The 19700-nt window shown below is 39.1% G+C and overlaps 1 protein-coding gene across 4 annotated transcripts in view; it reads right to left on the reverse strand.

Moving 5' to 3' along the window:
- The window catches only part of TPK1 (thiamin pyrophosphokinase 1), a 293158-nt gene that overhangs the window by 87535 nt on the left and 185923 nt on the right, over window positions 1-19700 (reverse strand). For 3 of the 4 annotated variants that reach the window (XM_058297511.2, XM_058297512.2, XM_058297513.2), the window contains exon 7: window positions 9489-9635. The exons of the other annotated variant lie outside the window; for it this stretch is intronic. In XM_058297511.2, coding sequence (XP_058153494.1) covers window positions 9489-9635 — 147 coding nt within the window. The remainder of the gene's footprint in view (window positions 1-9488; window positions 9636-19700) is intronic. 4 annotated transcript variants of the gene reach the window in all.

Raw genomic sequence — 19700 nt, forward strand, 5'->3', positions numbered from 1 at the left:
TAGGAAAATCTATTCTAAGCACTTCAATGATAGAAAATTCCCTTAATGTTTACCATCAGAAATGAATGGGATTCAGTGCTACAAGGGCAGATTCCAGAGCTCTGGAAGATGCTAGAGACTGGAGGACTCCACAAACAATGAATTGGAGAAAGAGAAAAATATCAGATCCAGTACCTTAAAACTGAAAGCGGATACACATTGTTAAGCAGACCAGGACACTGCTTCAAAACTCCCAGGCGATTCAGGAACAGAGAGGAAGAGCCTAAAACAGCAAGCTGTGAGTGACTGATCCTATGGCCACCAGTAAGGGCTCCACTCCCCAGTCCCCAAGATACTGAGCAAGGGTAAAACTCCTTGCGATTTCTATCTGACTGAGAGGAGAGCAGATTTCTTCCGGTCTGCCAGATCCTTTAGATTGTATATAGAGACCAGGAGGGTGCTCTGGTTCATCTAGGAGGCTACTGGAAAGATAAGGAAGCCTAAGAAAAATAGTGAGTTTCTTGCCCCTGTATCTGGAAGTGGCACACACCTCACCCTCAGGACAAAAAGCCTAGGTGGAGCTGCTGGCTCCCTCCTCTACACAGACTGTGAGAGCAACCTCCCTGGGAGGAGGAGGGGTCTGGGAGGGTGGAGAGTGGTTCTTTGAGGTTATTTTAGTCAATTGAGCCCTTGGGTATCAGAAGGGACCCTGAAGCAACAGGGATAGGGAGGCAGGGGAACTCCTCAGGCAGGCTGTCATGCTCAGGAAAAGAGAGGAATTATATCAGAGAGGAAGCAGAGACTCTAACCTGCCAGAGGGAAAGAGGGCTGATAGCCTCCTGAAAGGCTATAAACCTAAGGAAATAGATTAGCTTAGTGGAAGAATTCCTGCCTACCATATACAATGTCCCTGGTTTAAAGCTGGCTTCTCTCCGTGAAGTGATAAAGGGGTATCAAGCATCCACCTGAAACTTTTTTTGACAGAGAACATACTGACCTTCTCTTTGTATTAGCTATTCTTGGATGGCTCATTTTTTTAAAAAATTTTCTTTTTATTTTTCATATTTTACTCACTAAAACCTGTCTTAAAACCTGCAGAGGACAGGCTACAGGGTGACTGACTGGTGAATTAGCAGAAGCCTGAGAAGACTCCTAGGGGTCTAAGAGAGAAGACTGTTTTTCTGTATTTATCTTTGTTTCTTTTGTGATCTTTTTTTTGGTCTTCTTTCTTTTTTAAAAATGAGTAGCTGCTATCTTGTTGTTGTTGTGTTTCCCCTTCCTTTGTTTCTCTGTTCAATATTTCTTTTATTTTGTTTATCTATTTTCTCTTCCTATGCTATATCTTTTCTCTCCATCTTAAAATTTTTTATTTTCTGTTGTTCTTTTATTTCACCTCTTTTTGTTTGGTCTTCAATGTTTCTTGTTCTCATTTCTCTCTCTCCTACTTTCTCTGTTTTCTTTCTTTTTTCACTTTTTCCCCGTTATTCTTTCTTACTTTTTCTTTTCCCCTCTTCTCATCATTCTGGCCTTTTAAGTCATTCTATACTTTTCTTTATTCTGTTTGTTGTTTCATTGTTTGTATTCCGCTTTTCTAACCTTATTCCTCTATACTTTTTACTTGGGCTAATTATTCAATTCCCCAGGTCTTGTCAGGTCTCTCTCCTACCTTTTCCTATTACTACTATTTTTATTATTTTTCTCTTCCTATTTCTCTGGTCCTAACATTTTCCCCCCAAGGTAACATAGACAACAGCAAGGAAATATAATAAGAGGAACAAAGTGTCAAACTGAGACCTTACCACACTCATAAACAACAAAATAAAACCATAGAAAAAGAAGCTAATCAACTGAAAAAAACCCATCAAAATAAACAGATGCCTAAACACAAACAAAAACTTACAAACCATACTAAGAAACAGGAAGACATAGCCCAGTCCAAAGAACAAACTAAAAACCAGGAGAAGATGCAGACCATGGAACAACTAATTAGAGCTGTCCAACCAAATACCATGAATCAATTTAATGAAGTGAATGAAGACGCTAAGATAATTAAGAAGACACTGGGAGAACATACTGAAGAAATTCTAAACATACATAAAAAGATAACAGATATGATGGTGATAAATGGCACAATCCAAGAAATACAACAGCAGATTTGAACAGGCAGAGGAAAGAATTAGTGATGTAGAATAGACTATATCTGAAATCAAACAATAGTAGAATTGATAGATAAAAAGATAGAAAAAATCCAGCAGGTACTTAGGGATTTGAACAATAACAAGAAACACACAAGCATATGCATTATACATCCCAGAGGGAGAAGAAAAGGGAAAGGAGACAGAAGGAGTGTTTGAAAAAATAATGGCTGAAAACTTGCCAACCCTATTGAAGGAGATGGATGTACATGTCCAGGAAGCGCAGCACACCCCAAAGAGTAAAAATCCCAACAGGCCTACTCCAAGACACATATATGTCAAATTGTCTAATGCTCAAGACAAAGAGAGAATACTGAAAGCAGCAAAAGAAAAGAGAACCATCACATACAAGGTAACTTCAATAAGATTAAGTGCTGACTTCTCATCTGAAACCATGGAGGCAAGAAGGCAGAGGTATAACATAGGTAAGGTGCTTAAAAAAAAACATACACTTCTGGCCAAGAATTCTCTATTTAGCATAGCTGGCATTTGAAAATGAGGATGAGTTCAAAATAGTCACAGATAAAGAGAAATTAAGAGAGTATGTTAATAAGAAATCTGCACTTGAAGAAATACTAAAGGGAGTTCTGCAGATCAAAAGGAAAAAGCAGGAGAAAGAGTATAAGAACAACTGAAGACACAAAAAGAGAAATAAAAACAATATATGACATCTATAAACCAAAGAAAATATGGCTAAAGTAAGTAATTCCTTGACAGTAATAACATTGAACATTAATGGATTAAACTCACCAGGCAAGAGACACAGATTGGCATAGGGATAAGGAAATATGACCCATCTATATGTTGTCTACAAGAAACCAACCTTAGACCCAGGGATTCAAGGAGGCTGAAAGTGAATGTTTGGAAAACAATTTTACAAGCAAACAATAACCAAAAAAGAGTGGGAGTAGCTATACTACTATCAGACAAAATAGACTTTAAATGCAAAACTTATGAGACAAAGATGTACACTATATATTAACATTAAGTAAAGGGATAATCTTTCAATCTTTCAAGAAGAAAGAAGAATCATAAACATTTATGCAATGTATTAGTCAGCCAAAGGGATGCTGAAGAAAAATACCAGAAATTGGTTGGTTTTATAAAAGGTATTTATTTGGGGTAGGAGCTTACAGATGCCAGGCCATAAAGCTTAAGTTACTTCCCTCACCAAAGTCTATTTTTATGTGTTAGAACAAGATGGCTGCTGACATCTGCAAGGGTTCAGGATTCCTGGGCTCCTCTATTCCCAGGGCTTGCTTCTTTCCAGGCTTAGGGTTCCTCTCTTCCCAGGGCTTCAGCATCAAACTCCAACATCAAAACTCTAACATAAAAAACCCTTAACTTTGTCCTTTGCCATGCCTTTTATCTATGAGTCCCCAGCCTTTTGCCCTATTGGCACAAGAGATTTAATTAATTACTTAAATAAACCTATGAATCCAAAATAATCCAATATGCCAAGAGGAAAAGATCAGTTTACAAAGATAATCCAATATTTCTCTTTGGAATTCATCAATAATATCAAACTACTACATACACCTAACCAGAGCACCTCAAAATACATGAGCCAAACATTGAAAAAACTAAGTGGAAAAACAGATGCCACTACAAATATAGTGGGGAACTTTAATATACCATTATCACCATTAGACAGAACTTCTTGACAGAGAATCAATAAACAAGCAAAGACTTAGAATTATATATTAGAGGATCTGGACCTACATATATAAAACACTACTCCCAAATACAAAGAGATATACATTTTTCTCAAGTGCACATGGATCTTTCTCCAAGAGACCATACACTAGGCCACAGAACAACTCTCAATGAATTCAGAAAGACTGGAATTGTACAGAGTAAATTCTCTGACCAGAATGGAATGAAGCTGGAAATCAGTAAGGGTCAGAGAACCAGATTAGTCACAAAGATAGGGAAGTTAGACAGTATACTCTTAGACAAACAGAGGGTCAAAGAGGAAATCAAAAGATATTAGTAACTACCTTGAAACGAATGAAAATGATAACACTATATAACAAAACCTATGGAATGCAGCAAAAGCTGTACAGAGAGGGAAATTCATAGCCATAAATGCATATACCAAAAAAAGAAAGCGCTAAAATCAAATATCTAGCTACAACCTGGAGGAATTAGAAAAAGAACAACAAACTAACCCTAAAGGAAGTAGAAAGAAGGGAATAACAAGGATTAGGGCAGAACTAAATGAAATCAAACATAAAAAAGCACTAGAAAAAATAAACAGCGAAAAGCTGGTTCTTTGAGAAGACCAATAAAATTGACAAACCCTTAGCTAGACTAACAAAGTAAAAAAGAGAGAAGATGCAAATACACAAAATAAGAAAAGAGGGAGGGGATATCACCACTGGCCCCACATAAATAAAGATTATCATAAGAAGATGCTTTCAAAATTATATGCCAACAAGATGGATAATTTAGAGGAAATGGGCAAATTCCTAGAAACACAAAAGCAGCCTACATTGACAAAAGAAGAAATTGATGAACTCAACAGACCAGTCACATGTAATGAGATAGAATCAGTCATCAAAAACCTCCCAACAAATAAGAGCCCAGGACTTGCAGAATTCACAGGTCAATTCTACCAAACATTCCAGAAAGAACTAATACCAATCCTGCTTAAACTCTTCCAAAAAATAGAAGTAGAAGGAACACTGACTATCACCCTAATACCAAAGCCAAACAAAGATGCCACAAGAAAAGAAAATTAAAGACCAATCTCTCTATTGAAACTATATGTTAAAATCCTCAACAAAACACTTGCTAATCGTATTCGATAACACATCAAACAAATTATATACCATGACCACGTGGGTTTCATCCATGCTATGCAAGGATTGTTCATATAAGAAAATCAATCAATGTTATACACCACATAAACAGACTGAAAGAAAAAAATGCATGATGATCTCCATAGATGCAGAAAAAGCATTTGACAAAATACAGCACACTTTTCTGATAAAAAACACTACTAAAGACAAGGATATTAGGAAACTTCCTCAACACAATAAAGAGTATATATTGAAAACCCACAGCTAACATTATATACAGTGGTGAAACCCTAAAAGCTTTTCCTCTAAGATTGGGAACAAGACAGGGATGCCCACTATCACTGCTCCAATTTAACATTGTGTTAGAAGTACTTACTTGAGCACTGAGGCAAGAAAATATATAAAAGGCATCCAAATTGGCAAGGAAGAAATAAAAATTTCACTTTTTGCAGACAACATAATCCTATATATAGAAAGCTCTGAGAAATCTACAACTAAGCTTCTAGAGCTTATAAATGAGCTCAGTAAATTGACAGGTTAAAAGATCAATGTGCAAAAATCAGTAGCATTTCTGTGCACCAAAAAAAATGAGCAATCTGAGGAGGAAATCAAGAAAAAAATACCATTTACAATAGCAACCAAAAGAATCAAACACCAAGGAATAAATTTAACTAAAGACATAAATGACCTACATGCAGAAAACTACACAACATGGTTAAAGTAAATCAAAGATCAGAATACATGGAAGAATATTTGCTGTTCATGGATAGGAAGACTAAACAATATTAAGATGTCTATCCTAACCAAAATGATCTACAGATTTAATGCATTCCCAATAAAAATCATCACAGCATTTTTTGCTGAATTAGAAAAACTAACTATGAAATTTATTGGGACGGGCAAGAGACCCCGAATAGCCAAAGAAATATTAAAAAAGAAAAATGATAGGAGGAATCAGTCTACCTGTCTTTAAAACATACTACAAAGCTACAGTGGTCAAAACTGCATGGTACTGGCACAAGGCCAGACATACTGACCACTGGAACCGAATTAGAGTACTGATATAAATCCTCGCATATACAGTCATCTGATATTTGACAAGGATACCAAGTCCACTCAACTGGAAAAGAATGGCCTGTTCAACAAATGGTGCTTGGAGAAGTGGACATCCATATCTCAAACAATGAGAGAGGAACACCATTTCACAACTTATACAAAAATTAATTCAAGATGGATCAAAGATCTAAATATAAGAGTGAAGACCATAAAGACCTTGGAAGATAATGTAGGGAGTCATCTACGGAACCTTGTAATAGGAAATGGTTTCATGAACTTCACACTCAAATCACAAGCAGTGAAAGAAAAAATAGATAACTGGAACTGCCTCAAAATTAAAACCTTTTGCAACTCAAAGGAGTTTGTCAAGAAAGTGAAAAGGCAGCCTACCCAATGGGAGAAAATATTTGGTAACCACATATCTGATAGGAGCCTAATATCCAGCATATATAATGAAACCCTATATCTCAATAATGAAAAGAAAATAACCCATTTAAAAAAAAAGGGTAAGTGATTTGAATAGCCACTCCTCCAAAGAAGAAATATAAATGGCTAAAAAGCACATGAAAAGATGCTCAACATCACTAGCTATTAGGGAATTGCAAATCAAAAGTACAATGAGATATCATCTTACACCCATTAGACTGGCAGCGCTTAAGAAAACAGAGGACTACAAGTGTTGGAGAGGATGTGGAGGAATGAGAATCCTCATCCACTGCTGGTGGGAATGCAGAATGGTGCAGCCATCGTGGAGGACAGTTTGGCAGTTGCTCAAAAACTAACTATAGATCTGCTATATGATGCAGCAATTCCACTGCTGGGTATAACCAAGAAGAATTGAAAGCAAGGACATGAATAGATATTTGCATACCAATGTTCAAAGAGGCATTATTCATTATTGGCAAAAGTTGGAATCAACCCAGATGCCCAACAACAGATGAATGGATAAACAAAATGTGGCACATACATACAATGGAATATTACTCAGCTGTAAGAAGGAATATAGTACTAACACATAGGATAACATGGATGAATCTTGAGGACCTTATATTGAGTGAAGCAAGCCATGCATTGAAGGACAAATATTACATGACCTCACTGATATATACTAAGCAAATTGAGCTCACTCACAGAGCTAGAGTCTGGAAGACAGGTTTACAGGAAATAGAAAGGGAGAAGGTTATGAGCCAACGCCCATGAACTAAATCTATGATAAGGTGGAATTGTGTTGTTGTGCAGTGAAGGGATATGACAAGGGTTTACTGATGCTACTGGGTTGGGAGGTGCAAGTTTGATGGGGAGTAGGGTGGTGAGGGTAGGTTGGACAGTTCATGGAACTAGATTGAGGCTTGAGAGGGAACAGGTGAACACTGAGGATTGGCAGGAATGTGGTTGAAACTATTAATACAATGGTGGAAAGGCTCTTTTGGCAATTTTACAAGGAAGGTCTACCGGTTTAGGGTGTCAGAAGGAGGGGGAATTTGGGGTAGGAACACCTGGGGCAGGCTTCTAAGGAGTGTGCAAGTGATCATTTTGTCATAGTGTGTTGTATCAGTAGGCAGAGGTCCTTATAATGAGTAGAAAAGAGTTGGACTCCCATCCTTGGGAGGCTTGCTATGTTCTCAAACAGAGGGGCAGCAGTCTCTGGGGAGCATGGGTGGTTCCTAATAGGAGAGGACAGATCAGCGTGTCAAGACCTCAGTGTTGTTGCAAGACTATGAATCTTGTCCTTCCAAGGAGTGAAGCATGGTGGTCACTGTGGGCCCAAGGGGAGAGGGAAGAAGAAATAGAATAGATAGAACAGGGGGTATTAAGGGGATGATGGAAGAAGAAATAGAATAGATAGAACAGGGGGTATTAAGGGGATGATGGAAGTGTTTGACATGATCTTGCAATGATGGATATAGAACATGTTAAATTCCATCCAGCATTTATAAAATTATGTGGTCCAAAATGTAAACCATAATGTAAACCATAATGTAAACCATTGACTATGGTTAGTAGATATGTTTCAATATTTGTATGTCAGTTGTAACAAATGTATCATCCACATATAAAAAGGTTATTAATACAGAAAGGGGGAAAATGGGGAGGATATTGGGTATATGGGAGTCCCCTGTATTCTGTATGTGACTTTATTGTGACCTAAAACTCATTTGAAGACAAAATAGTGGGGCTCCTGAGGGCTATGGAGACATCCAGACAACAGAGTCAGGGCAGATATCTCAGGAGTTTGGTCCCTTGCCAGGGGGGCCTACTTTGGAATTTATGCTCCCCAGTGTGACAGAGTTAGACACAGCTGTGGTTTCCCTACACATGGCTCTTCTGTCCTTATATTTGAACCTATAACTAGTTCTAGATATAGATAGATAGGTATATGTCCAAGAGACTTAAATCTTGGGGCTGTCCATGGGCTAGTTGGGCCCAGAACCTCAGTGGAGGTGAAATACCTACTCTCTAGTTCACTGGACCCACCCAGGACAACTAACGAGGAGGAGATGATGAACAAACAACATACCAAGAAACGAGAATGTTTACAACTGCAAGGAAGAGAGTTCCATCCATCAGCCTTATGAGATCGAAGCCTGCCTGCCCCCCCTCCCTCAATTAAAGGTATAGTGGACATCACCATCACAGAGTCCTCAGGACTGGGGAATAAAATATGGACTAAAGTAGACTTACTAAAGTATTCTACTATAGACTTATTGTGATTCTAGCAATGAAAGAACTATCATTGATGTGGCGGCAGTGGCCTCTGGAAGTTTTGAGGGTAGAGAGTGGGAAAAACAGGTGTAATACGGGGGCATTTTCAGGACTTGTGAATCATCCTGTATAGCATTACAATAACAGATACAGGCCGTTACATATCCTGCCATAACCTACAGAGTTGAGTGGGAGAGAGTATAAACTACAGTGTAAACTATAATCCATGCTTAGTGGCAATGCTTCAAAATGTGTTTATCAATTGCAATGAATGTACCACACTAATGAAAGATGTTGCCAATGTGGGAAAATGTGGGAAGTGTGGGGAGGGGGGCATATGGGAGTCCCCTATATATTCCATGTAACATTTAAGTAATCTGAGTATTTAAAAAAAATTTTTTCAATTATTAAAAAAAAGTGAATGGCATCATTATTGCCATATTTGCCAAACCTTGTGTTTTCTTTGTTGAGAATTCTCACAAGTATTGTTCACATTCTGCTTATCAAAAGGAACTGAATTTACTTTTTAGCTTATTTCATTGTGCAGTTTTTTTTTCTGGGCTTAATAAAATGACAGGAAAAGAGAATTCTTAGAGGTTTCTTATCCATGGTTCATCTTATGATAGTAGGCACAAGTGAGAAACAATGTGAATTTAACTCAGTATTCAGACATAAGCAGGGCCGTTGTTTACTTCTAGTTTGTACAAATGTTAACAGCACAGTGCTTACTGTATATTTGTTCTTTACTTACTGGTTGGAGCAGGTAGATGAGAGATTCCTTTTGAATTATTATAATTGGCAAAGGAATGATATCAATTGCATGAAACAGGGTGCACACAGATGCCATAATCTGGTCAAAACGTCCACCAAGTCCTCCAAGTGTCACAATCAGATCAACCTAAGTAAGGCAAAGAAATCTGGGAATGAAACAGTTAATGAATTTTAAACAATTAAAGACCATAAACCACCTACAGAGTGCTTTCAGACTATAATTTATTTGAGATAGTAGACATTACTGTTGTTCCAATGAAATTATGTTGCTTGTCCAAGGTGACATAATTAGTGAGTGGTAGAGTCAGGTCTCAAAACCAAACTCAAGTTTCTCCCTCTGCCTATTCATCTACCAAACTAGCCAACTCTTGCCCACTTGTATATTTCTTCCATTTGGACCTTTTCTGATTCCTCAGTTGGTTTGGTGCCCATATCTCTGTGCATTAAGTCTTTCAAAACACATGGCACACAAGTTACATAGATTTGTAATCCTGCTACAATTCAAGTATCCTAAGGATGCACAGAACCTAGCAAGTTTTGCCTAATTTTTTATTTTCACATGTAGAAATTGAACAATATATTAGAAGTAAAGAAATTCAATCAGTCATCAGAAGCCTCCCAAAAATGAAAGTCCAGGACCAGATGACTGCATATGAGGAATTCTACCAAACATTCCAAAAAGAATTAACAGCAAACCTGTTCAAACTCATCCAAAGAGTGAAGAAGAGGGAACACTTCCTATCTCACTATATGAAACCAGTATCACCCTAATACAAAAGCCAGATAAAGATAACAGAAGTAAATTAAAGTATAATATTCCTTTTGAATATATATATTCACAAGTCTCAACAAACTTAATCCAGCAGCATACTAAAAGAATTGTAGAACACATTCAAGTGGGATCTATCCCAGGTATACAAGGATGGTTTAACATAAGAAAATCAATTTATGTAATTAATTGTAAGCCACTGCAGCATAACCAGGCCGTGAATAATGATATGCCCTTTTGATTTATGCTGAGCAAGGCTTTGAATCTTTTTTTTTTTTTTTTTTTTTTAATTTTTTTATTTTTTATTGACTTTGTAATAATATTACATTAAAAATATATATGTGAGGTCCCATTCAACCCCACCCCCCCACCCCCCTTCTCCCCCCCCCCAACAACACTCGTTCCCATCATCATGACACATCCATTGGATTTGGTAAGTACATCTTTGGGCACCTCTGCACCTCATATACATTGGTTCACATCATGGCCCATACTCTCCTCTATTCCATCATGTAGGCCCTGTGAGGATTTACAATGTCCGGTGATTACCTCTGAAGCACCATCCAGGGCAGCTCCATGTCCCGAAGATGCCTCCACCTCTCATCTCTTCCTGCCTTTCCCCATACCCTTTGTCCATTATGTCCACTTTTCCCAATCCAATGCCACCTCTTCTATGTGGACACTGGATTGGTTGTGTCCATTGCACCTTTATGTCAAGAGGAGGCTCAGATTCCACCTGGATGCTGGATGCAATCCTCCCATTTTCAGTTGTAATCACTCTAGGCTCCATGGTGTGGTGGTTGTCCTTCTTCACCTCCATCTTAGCTGAGTGTGGTAAGTCCAATAAATCAGATTGTAGGTGCTGGAGTCTGTTGAGGCTCAGGATCTGGCTATCACATTGTCAGTCCAGAGATTCAAATCCCCTAAATATATCTTAAACCCCAACATTAACTGCACCTCCAGCACATTAGCATGAAAGTCTTATGAAGGGAGATCCCATCTGAGTCCAGATTCATCACACATAAACACCATTTCCAAAGAGGGGCCATCTGCCCTGGTAGTTAACCCCATCAGCCATGACCATAACTCCCATGGGTCTCTTTAGCCCTCAAAGGAACCAATATCTGGGGGTTGTATCTGCTTTATCTGTCTCTCTGACTCTGCTCAGTTGTGCATGAGGGCAAACCTTCTGCCAGCCTCCAGACTCTTTTTTAGAAACTCGTAGCCATATAAACTCATTTCTCCTTTCCATTTCCCCCTTACTTTAGGTCAAACAGCATTTTAAAGTCATGGTATTTTATGTAGACATGGATATTCTGCTGATCCGCATTGAACCTTCCGTATAAGGTCATTTTCCAGTTGCATCATCAGTTGGTAGTTGATAGTGGTCCCTCGTTGCCAGGGAGGCTCATCCCCGGGTGTCATGTCCCACGCTGGGGGGAAGGCATTGCATTTACATGCTGAGTTTGGCTTCGAGACTGGCCACATTTGAGTAACATGAAGGCTGACAGAAGGAAATTCCCAGGCACAAAGTTGCTCTAGGCCTTGTTCTTATTTTGGGTTTATCAGCTCACAAGCATAGTCATTAGTATCAGGGGCTCACTGTTGAACCCTCACTCCCTCCCGGTCCCCACCACTGTACCTGGGAGACTGTCGCTGCTCCCCTAGGGACCACGACAGAGCACCACTGGCCGGGAACCCAGTACCCCCCCTACTGTGGTTTTTAATTGTTGCCACTATGAGTATATCCAAACATTACCATGCACCCTGGACATATGTTCTGTACAGCTCCCTGTCAGTCATATATCATCTGTCATTGGTATCCCATACCAGTATCCCTCCATTGCCATTGTTGAAACACTCTGTGATCCAGAACTCCCCGAAATTTGAAGCCCAATATAATGTCATGGTCCCTTACTAGGGAATGGCATATAGCGATGAGTTTAAAGGTTAGATAAAGAACTTGGATAAAGTTAGATAAAGAACTTAGATAAAGAATGTTGACTTGAAAAAATTCCACATCCTATTTTTTTCTTTTTTTTTTTCCCCCCCCCCCCCCCCCCCCTAATTATTCAGCTTTTCTTCACAGGAGTCCTAGACCACAGCAATGTATATATATAATATACAGCACTCCCACACATCCACCAGAAAACCTTTTCCCTTCCACAGTGATACTCTTACGCCCTATTCATATCATATTTACTTAAAGTGATGTACAGAGTCTGAGACATTAGCTTTCTAACAAGGTGACATCTGTATTTACATTATGGTGAATACTTTAGGATACACAGTTCTTTACATTTTTAGTTATCCTATGTTTTACATTATGGTTTACATTATCAGTCTGTCATCTCCTATATGTTATGGTGTAATATTACATGTTTTATATCCATCCTTGTGTACTCTCAAGAAACTCCTCTCTTACCCCCCATTTACTTTGGTTCCACACATTTAACGTCCATTTTCCCTTCCACCTTAGTGCCCTCAGTGATAGCCAACCTCCGTTTCCTGAGGAGCCACTTCCAGAGATAGATGGAATAGTGTTCAGGGCCTAACTTGCTCAACTGCCCCAATGCCCTGGGAGCCACCCTTTCTCTCGAGGGATACAGTTCCCTCTATTGGATGGCATTAGTCCTCCCCAGGATGTGGGTCCACCCCCACTCTCACTACTTGGGTTTCTACCCCATGGTGTCACCCACTCTGGCAGAATGAGCATTTAGACATTCCCCAGGAGCCCGTCCTGCATCAGACCCTCCCCTCCGAGCATTCTAAACAGGTAACCCTCTTTATTATATTTTGATATGATTTTCTCGGCATTTTACTCTCCACCAACACCTGACCCTCTCCTGGTTCGTATGCTACCCCTCCCTCCCCCCACTTTTGGGCAACGTTACCCACCCGTCCCTCCCCAGCCACCCTCAAACCCGCAAAGCCCCAAGCAAAGGCAACCCCTTGCCCCCCTTTTATCTCTTCTTTGTGTTCATACTTACCACCATCTCGTCTTAAATTCCACCCCTGCAGACATCGGCTCATATCCTTCCTCCACCCTCCGATTTCCTGCAAGCCGATCGTTCAGTCTCTTGCTATCTAGGGCAGCTTGTTTATTTCATATCATTGAGGTCATGTAGTATTTGTCTTTCAATGTCTGGGTTGCTTCACTCAACATAAGGTTCTCAAGATTCATCCATGTTATCACATGTGTTTGTAGTGTGTTTGTTCTTACAGCCGAGTAGTATTCCATTGTGTGTATATACCACATTTTATTGATCCACTCGTCTGTTGATGGGCATTTGGGTTGATTCCAACTTTTGGCAATAGTGAATAATGCTGCTATGAACATTGGTGTACATATATTGGTTTGTGTTCTTGTTTTCAGTTCTGCTGGGTATATTCCCAGCAGTGGTATTGCTGGGTCATATGGCAAATCTATGGCTAGTTTTTTGAGAAACCGCCATACTGTTCTCCAGAATGGTTGGATCCTTCTGCATTCCCACCAGCAGTGGATGAGTGTTCCCCTTCCTTCACATCCTCTCCAGCACTTGTATTCTTCTGTTTTTTTCATAGCTGCCAATCTTATGGGTGTAAGATGGTATCTCATTGTGGTTTTGATTTGCATTTCCCTGATAGCTAGAGATTTGGAACATTTTTTCATGTGCTTTCTTGCCATTTGTATTTCTTCTTCGGAGAAGTGTCTGTTTAAGTCTTTTTCCCATTTTTTAAATGGATTGTTTATCTTTTTATTTTCAAGATGTAGGAGTTCTTTATATATGCAAGTTATAAGTTTCTTATCAGATATCTGATTGCCAAATATTTTCTCCCACTGTGTGGGCTCCCTTTTTACTTTCTTGACAAACTCCTTTGAGGTGCAGAAGGCTTTAATTTTGAGGAAGTCCCATTTATCTATTAGTTCTTTTGCTGCTCGTGCTTTTGGTGAGATATTCATAAATCCATTACCTATTACAAGGTCCTGTAGATGTTTCCCTACACTGCTTTCTAAGGTTTTTATGGTCTTGGCTTTTATATTTAGGTCTTTGATCCATCTTGAGTTGATCTTTGTATAAGGTGTGAGATGGTAATCCTCTTTCATTCTTCTACATATGGCTATCCAGTTCTCCAGACACCATTTGTTGAATAGGCCACTCTCTCCCAGTTGAGAGGGTTTGGTGGCTTTATCGAATATTATGTGGTTGTATATGTGAGGTTCTATATCAGAGCTTTCAATTCGATTCCATTGGTCTATATGTCTCTCCTTATGCCAATACCATGCTGTTTTCACCACCGTAGCTTTATAGTATGTTTTGAAGTCAGGTAGTGTGATTCCTCCAATTTCGTTTTTCTTTTTCAGTATGTCTTTGGCTATTCGGGGTCTCTTTCCTTTCCAAATAAATTTCATAGTTAGTTTTTCTAGTTCCTTAAAGAAGGCTGCATTGATTTTTATTGGGATTGCATTGAATGTGTAGATCAATTTTGGTAGGATAGCCATCTTAATAATGTTCAGTCTTCCTATCCATGAACAAGGAATAGTCTTCCATTTATTTAGGTCTTCTTTGATTTCCTTGAACAATCTTGTATAGTTCTCAGTGTATAAGTTCTTTACCTCTTTAGTTAAATTTATTCCTAAGTATTTGATTTTTTTATTTACTATTGTGAATGGTATTTGTTTCTTGATTTCCTCCTGATCTTGCTCATTATTGGTGTACAGAAATGCTACTGATTTTTGCGCATTGATCTTATAACCTGCGACTCTACTAAACTCATTTATGAGTTCTAGAATCTTCGTTGTAGATCTCTCAGGGTTTTCTATGTATAGGATCATGTCATCTGCAAATAATGAAATTTTGACTTCTTCCTTTCCAATTTGAATGCCTTTTATTTCTGGTTCTTGCCTCAGTGCTCGAGCAAGTACTTCTAAGACAATGTTAAATAGGAGCGGCGACAGTGGGCATCCTTGTCTTGTTCCTGAGTTTAGAGGGAAGGAGTCTAGGATTTCTCCATTGTAAACAATATTGGCTTTAGGTTTTTCATATATACTCTTTATCATGTTCAAAAAATTTCCTTGTATTCCAATCATTTGGAGTGTTTTTATCAAGAAAGGGTGCTGTATTTTGTCAAATGCTTTTTCTGCATCAATAGATATAATCATGTGATTTTTTTCCTTCAATCTGTTTATATGGTGTATTACGTTGATTGATTTTCTTATGTTGAACCATCCTTGCATACCTGGGATGAATCCCACTTGGTCGTGGTGTATAATTCGTTTAATGTGTTGTTGAATACGATTAGCAAGTATTTTGTTAAGTATTTTTGCGTCTAGGTTCATTAGAGAAATTGGTCTGTAATTTTCCTTTCTTGTGATGTCTTTGTTTGGCTTTGGTACTAGGGTAATGTTGGCATCATAGAAGGAGTTGGGTAATGTTCTTTCTGTTTCGATGGTTTGGAATAGTTTCAGCAGGATTGGTGTCAGTTCTTTCCGGAATGTTTTATAGAATTCACCTGTGAAGCCATCTGGCCCTGGGCTCTTCTTAGTTGGGAGATTTTTAATAACTGATTCTATCTCTCTGCTTGTGATTGGTTTGTTAAGATCATCAATTTCTTCTTTTGTCAATATGGGCTGTTTATGTGTTTCTAGGAATTTGTCCATTTCCTCTAGATTGTCATTTTTGTTGGAATATAGTTTTTCAAAATATCCTCTTATGATAGTCTTTATTTCTGTGGGGTCAGTGGTGATATCGCCTTTCTCATTTCTTATTTTGTGTATTTGCATCTTCTCTCTTTTTTTCTTTGTTAGTGTTGCTAAAGGTTTGTCAATTTTGTTAATCTTCTCAAAAAACCAGCTCTTGGTCTTGTTTATCTGTTCAAGTGCTTTCTTATTTTCTATTTCATTTAGTTCTGCTCTTATCTTTGTTATTTCCTTCCTTCTTCTTCCTGTTGGGTTACTTTGTTGTTGTTTTTCTAATTCCTTCAAATGTGCAGTTAGTTCTTCAATTTTTGCTCTTTCTTCTTTTTTGATATATGAATTTATGGCTATAAACTTCCCTCTCAGTACTGCTTTTGCTGCATCCCATAAATTTTGGTATGTTGTGTTATCATTATCATTTGTTTCAAGGTAGTCATTGATTTCTTTTGAGATTTCCTCTTTGACCCACTGTTTTTCTAAGAGTGTGTTGTTTAATTTCCAAATCGTGGTGTGAAATCTGGGCTTCTTTCCCTTGCAAATCTCCAGCTTGACTCCACTGTGGTCAGAGATAATGTTTTGTATGATTTCAATCTTTCTGAATTCGTTCAGCCTTTCTTTGTGGCCTAGCATATGATCTATCTTGGAGAATGATCCATGTGCGCTTGAGAAAAATGTATATCCTGCTGTGTTTGGGTGTAGCGATCTATATATGTGTATTAGATCGAGCTCCTCTAATATACTATTCAGATGTTTTGTGTCTTTGGTGATTCTCTTTTGAGATGTTCTGTCCAGAATTGATAGTGGTGTATTAAAATCCCCCACTATAATTGTAGATGTATCTATTCTTTCACTTAGTTTTTCCAGCGTTTGCCTGACGTATTTAGAGGCACCCTTGTTAGGGGCATAGATATTTATGATTGTTCGATCTTCTTGACAGATTTTCCCTTGGACTAAAATGTAGTATCCTTCTTTGTCTCTCACAATTGTTTCACATTTAAAGTCTATTTTGTCTGATATTAATATAGCTACTCCTGCCTTTTTTTGGTTATTGTTAGCTTGTATGATTGTTTTCCAGCCTTTCACTTTCAATCTCCATGCGTCTCTGGGTCTAAGATGTGTCTCTTGTAGACAGCATATGGATGGGTCATATTTCCTTATCCAGTGTCCCAGTCTGAATCTTTTGATAGGTGAGTTTAATCCATTGACATTCAGTGTTATTACTATCAAGGAATTATTTGTGTTAGCCATATTTTGATTGGATTTGTGTTTGTCATATTTTGTTTGTATATTTTTTTTTGTCTTTTTTGTTGTTGTTGTTGGTCTTATACTCTCCTCCAACTTTGCCTTTCCTGTTTTTTCCTTTCTTCCTGCAGAACTCCCTTTAGAATTTCTTGAAGGGGAGGTTTCTTGTTGGTATACTCTTTCAGTTTCTGTTTGTCTGCGAATATTTTGAACTCTCCATCATGTTTGAATGCTAGTTTAGCTGGATAGAGTATTCTTGGTTGGAAATTTTTTTCCTTTAGTACCTTGACTATATCATACCACTGTCTTCTTGCCTCCATGGTTTCAGAAGAGAAATCAGCACTTAATCTAATTGAGCTTCCCTTGTATGTGATGGTTTTCTTTTCTCTTGCTGCTTTTAGGATCTTCTCTTTGTCTTGAGCATTGGATAATTTGACAAGTATATGTCTTGGGGTGGGCCTGTTGGGGTTTATGACTTGTGGAGTGCGCTGTGCTTCTTGGATATGTACATCTGTCTCTTTCAGTAGATTTGGGAAGTTTTCAGTCATTATTTCCTGCAACACTCTTTCTGACCCCTTTCCCTTCTCTTCACCTTCTGGAATGCCTATAATACGTATGTTTGAGCGTTTTGCATTGTCATTCAGGTCCCTAAATCCTAATTGGATTTTTTCTATCTTCTTATTGACCCCTTCTACTATCTGTTTGATTTCTGATGTACTGTCTTCCACATCACTAATTCTCTGCTCTGTCTCTTCTAGTCTGCTGATATTTGCTGCAAGTGTATTTTTGATTTCTTGAACTGTGGTGTTCATTCCCATCATATCTGTTATGTTTTTGCGTATGTCTGCAATTTCCCCTCCAAGTGATGTCTTCATGTTGTTAACCTCTTTCATTACTGCATCAAATTTGTCGGTGATAAATGTTCTGAGATCTTTCATTGCTTGTGCCAAGTTTTGCTCCCCTTCGTGATTATTGGTTTGTTGATTGGATTCAGCCATGTTTTCCTGATTATTGGTTTGGTTCGTAGATTTTTGTTGCTTTCTGGTCATCTCTTTATTTTGACGAATTTAATCAGTTCCTTAGCTTCTTTGTCTGCTCTTGGAGGTTAATTAGTTGTTATTTTTGCACAGGTGTTATATCTTCTCTTTGTCACTTTTTTCTTCTTATTCTAGTTACTTGTTGTTGGTTAAGTTCACTTTAGAGGAAAGTATTAGTGTTGGGGAAAGGCAATTGTGTAAGCAAGGGAAAAGTGTAAAGTTGTATTGGTGATGTATGTTAATAAAGCAGGAATATGAGATCTGGAAGGATGGAGGTTAGATTCATGTAGATTGTATAGAGTTATAGCTGTAGGTAGAGTACCTTTTATGAAGTTGATGACTGAATTTGGGAGGAATATGGTATGAACTACACAGCTATTGTTTTCATGAGAGAGGGAAAAAGAAAAGAAAGGTAATAGTTTCAAGAGTGGATAATAGACAGAAAACAGAACAAAGGTATTAGAAATTAAGAGTTAGACACTTTGTGGATCAAAGAACGGGAGGTGGGGGGTGGAATATAGGAGAGACAGTAGATGATAGTGGATATCAAGATGCAGGGGAAGGGGGATAGTGTAGGTAGCCTAAATCAGTTCACACAGAAATGAGGCAGTGGAGGATGGGAAAACCCAGCAAATGTGAGGTGTTCCCTGTAGCACCTATTGTATACTTGAATTAAAGTAAAAATAAGTGGAAGATGAGGGACAAGAGGGAAAGAGAAAACCGAAAAAAAAACAAACAAACAAAAAAAACAAACTAATTATAATAGAGAAAAAAGAAAGGCAAGAAGAAAGGAAGAAAGAAAAAGAGGATGGGCAAACGGTGGGGAACGGATAGGGAGAAGAGAGATACAGGTACACACGTGTCACAATTGCAACACTATCTAAAACAACAACTTCCCCCCGCTTTGCCCTAAAACCCCCCCGTCTGTCTGCCCAAATGGGTCTGCAAGCACCTCCCTTCCCACAAACCCCCAATAGGCCGCCCAGGGCCCACGAACTCCCCAGTACTGCAGATGCTCAAAAAAAAAAAAAAAAAAAAAAATTTAAGTAAAATTAAAAAAAACAAACAAACAAACAAACAAACAAAAAAAAACCAAAAAAAAACAGAAACCCCTCCGCAGGCCCGGCTCCGCCCGCCGCGGAGGCTTGGACCGGCTCTGCCCGGCTCCTCACGCCGCCTTGGCCTGGCCTGGCTCCGCCCAGCTCCGCTCGCTACAGCGGCCCAGCCGGCTCCGGCATCCACCTCCCGCCACCGCGGCCTGGACCGGCCCTGCCCGGCTCCGTACCCGCCGCGGCCTGACCCGGGCCCGCCCGGCTCCAAACGCTACCGCGGCCCGCAGCCGGGGCCTGAACCGGCCCCGCCCGGCTCCAAGCGCTACCGCGGCCCGCAGCCGGGGCCTGCACCGGCCCCGCCCGGCTCCAAACGCTACCGCGGCCCGGCCCGGCCTGGCTCAGCCCCACCGAGCGG

This window comes from Dasypus novemcinctus, chromosome 5, assembly GCF_030445035.2.
Source record: "Dasypus novemcinctus isolate mDasNov1 chromosome 5, mDasNov1.1.hap2, whole genome shotgun sequence".
Classification (NCBI taxonomy): Eukaryota; Metazoa; Chordata; class Mammalia; order Cingulata; family Dasypodidae; genus Dasypus; species Dasypus novemcinctus.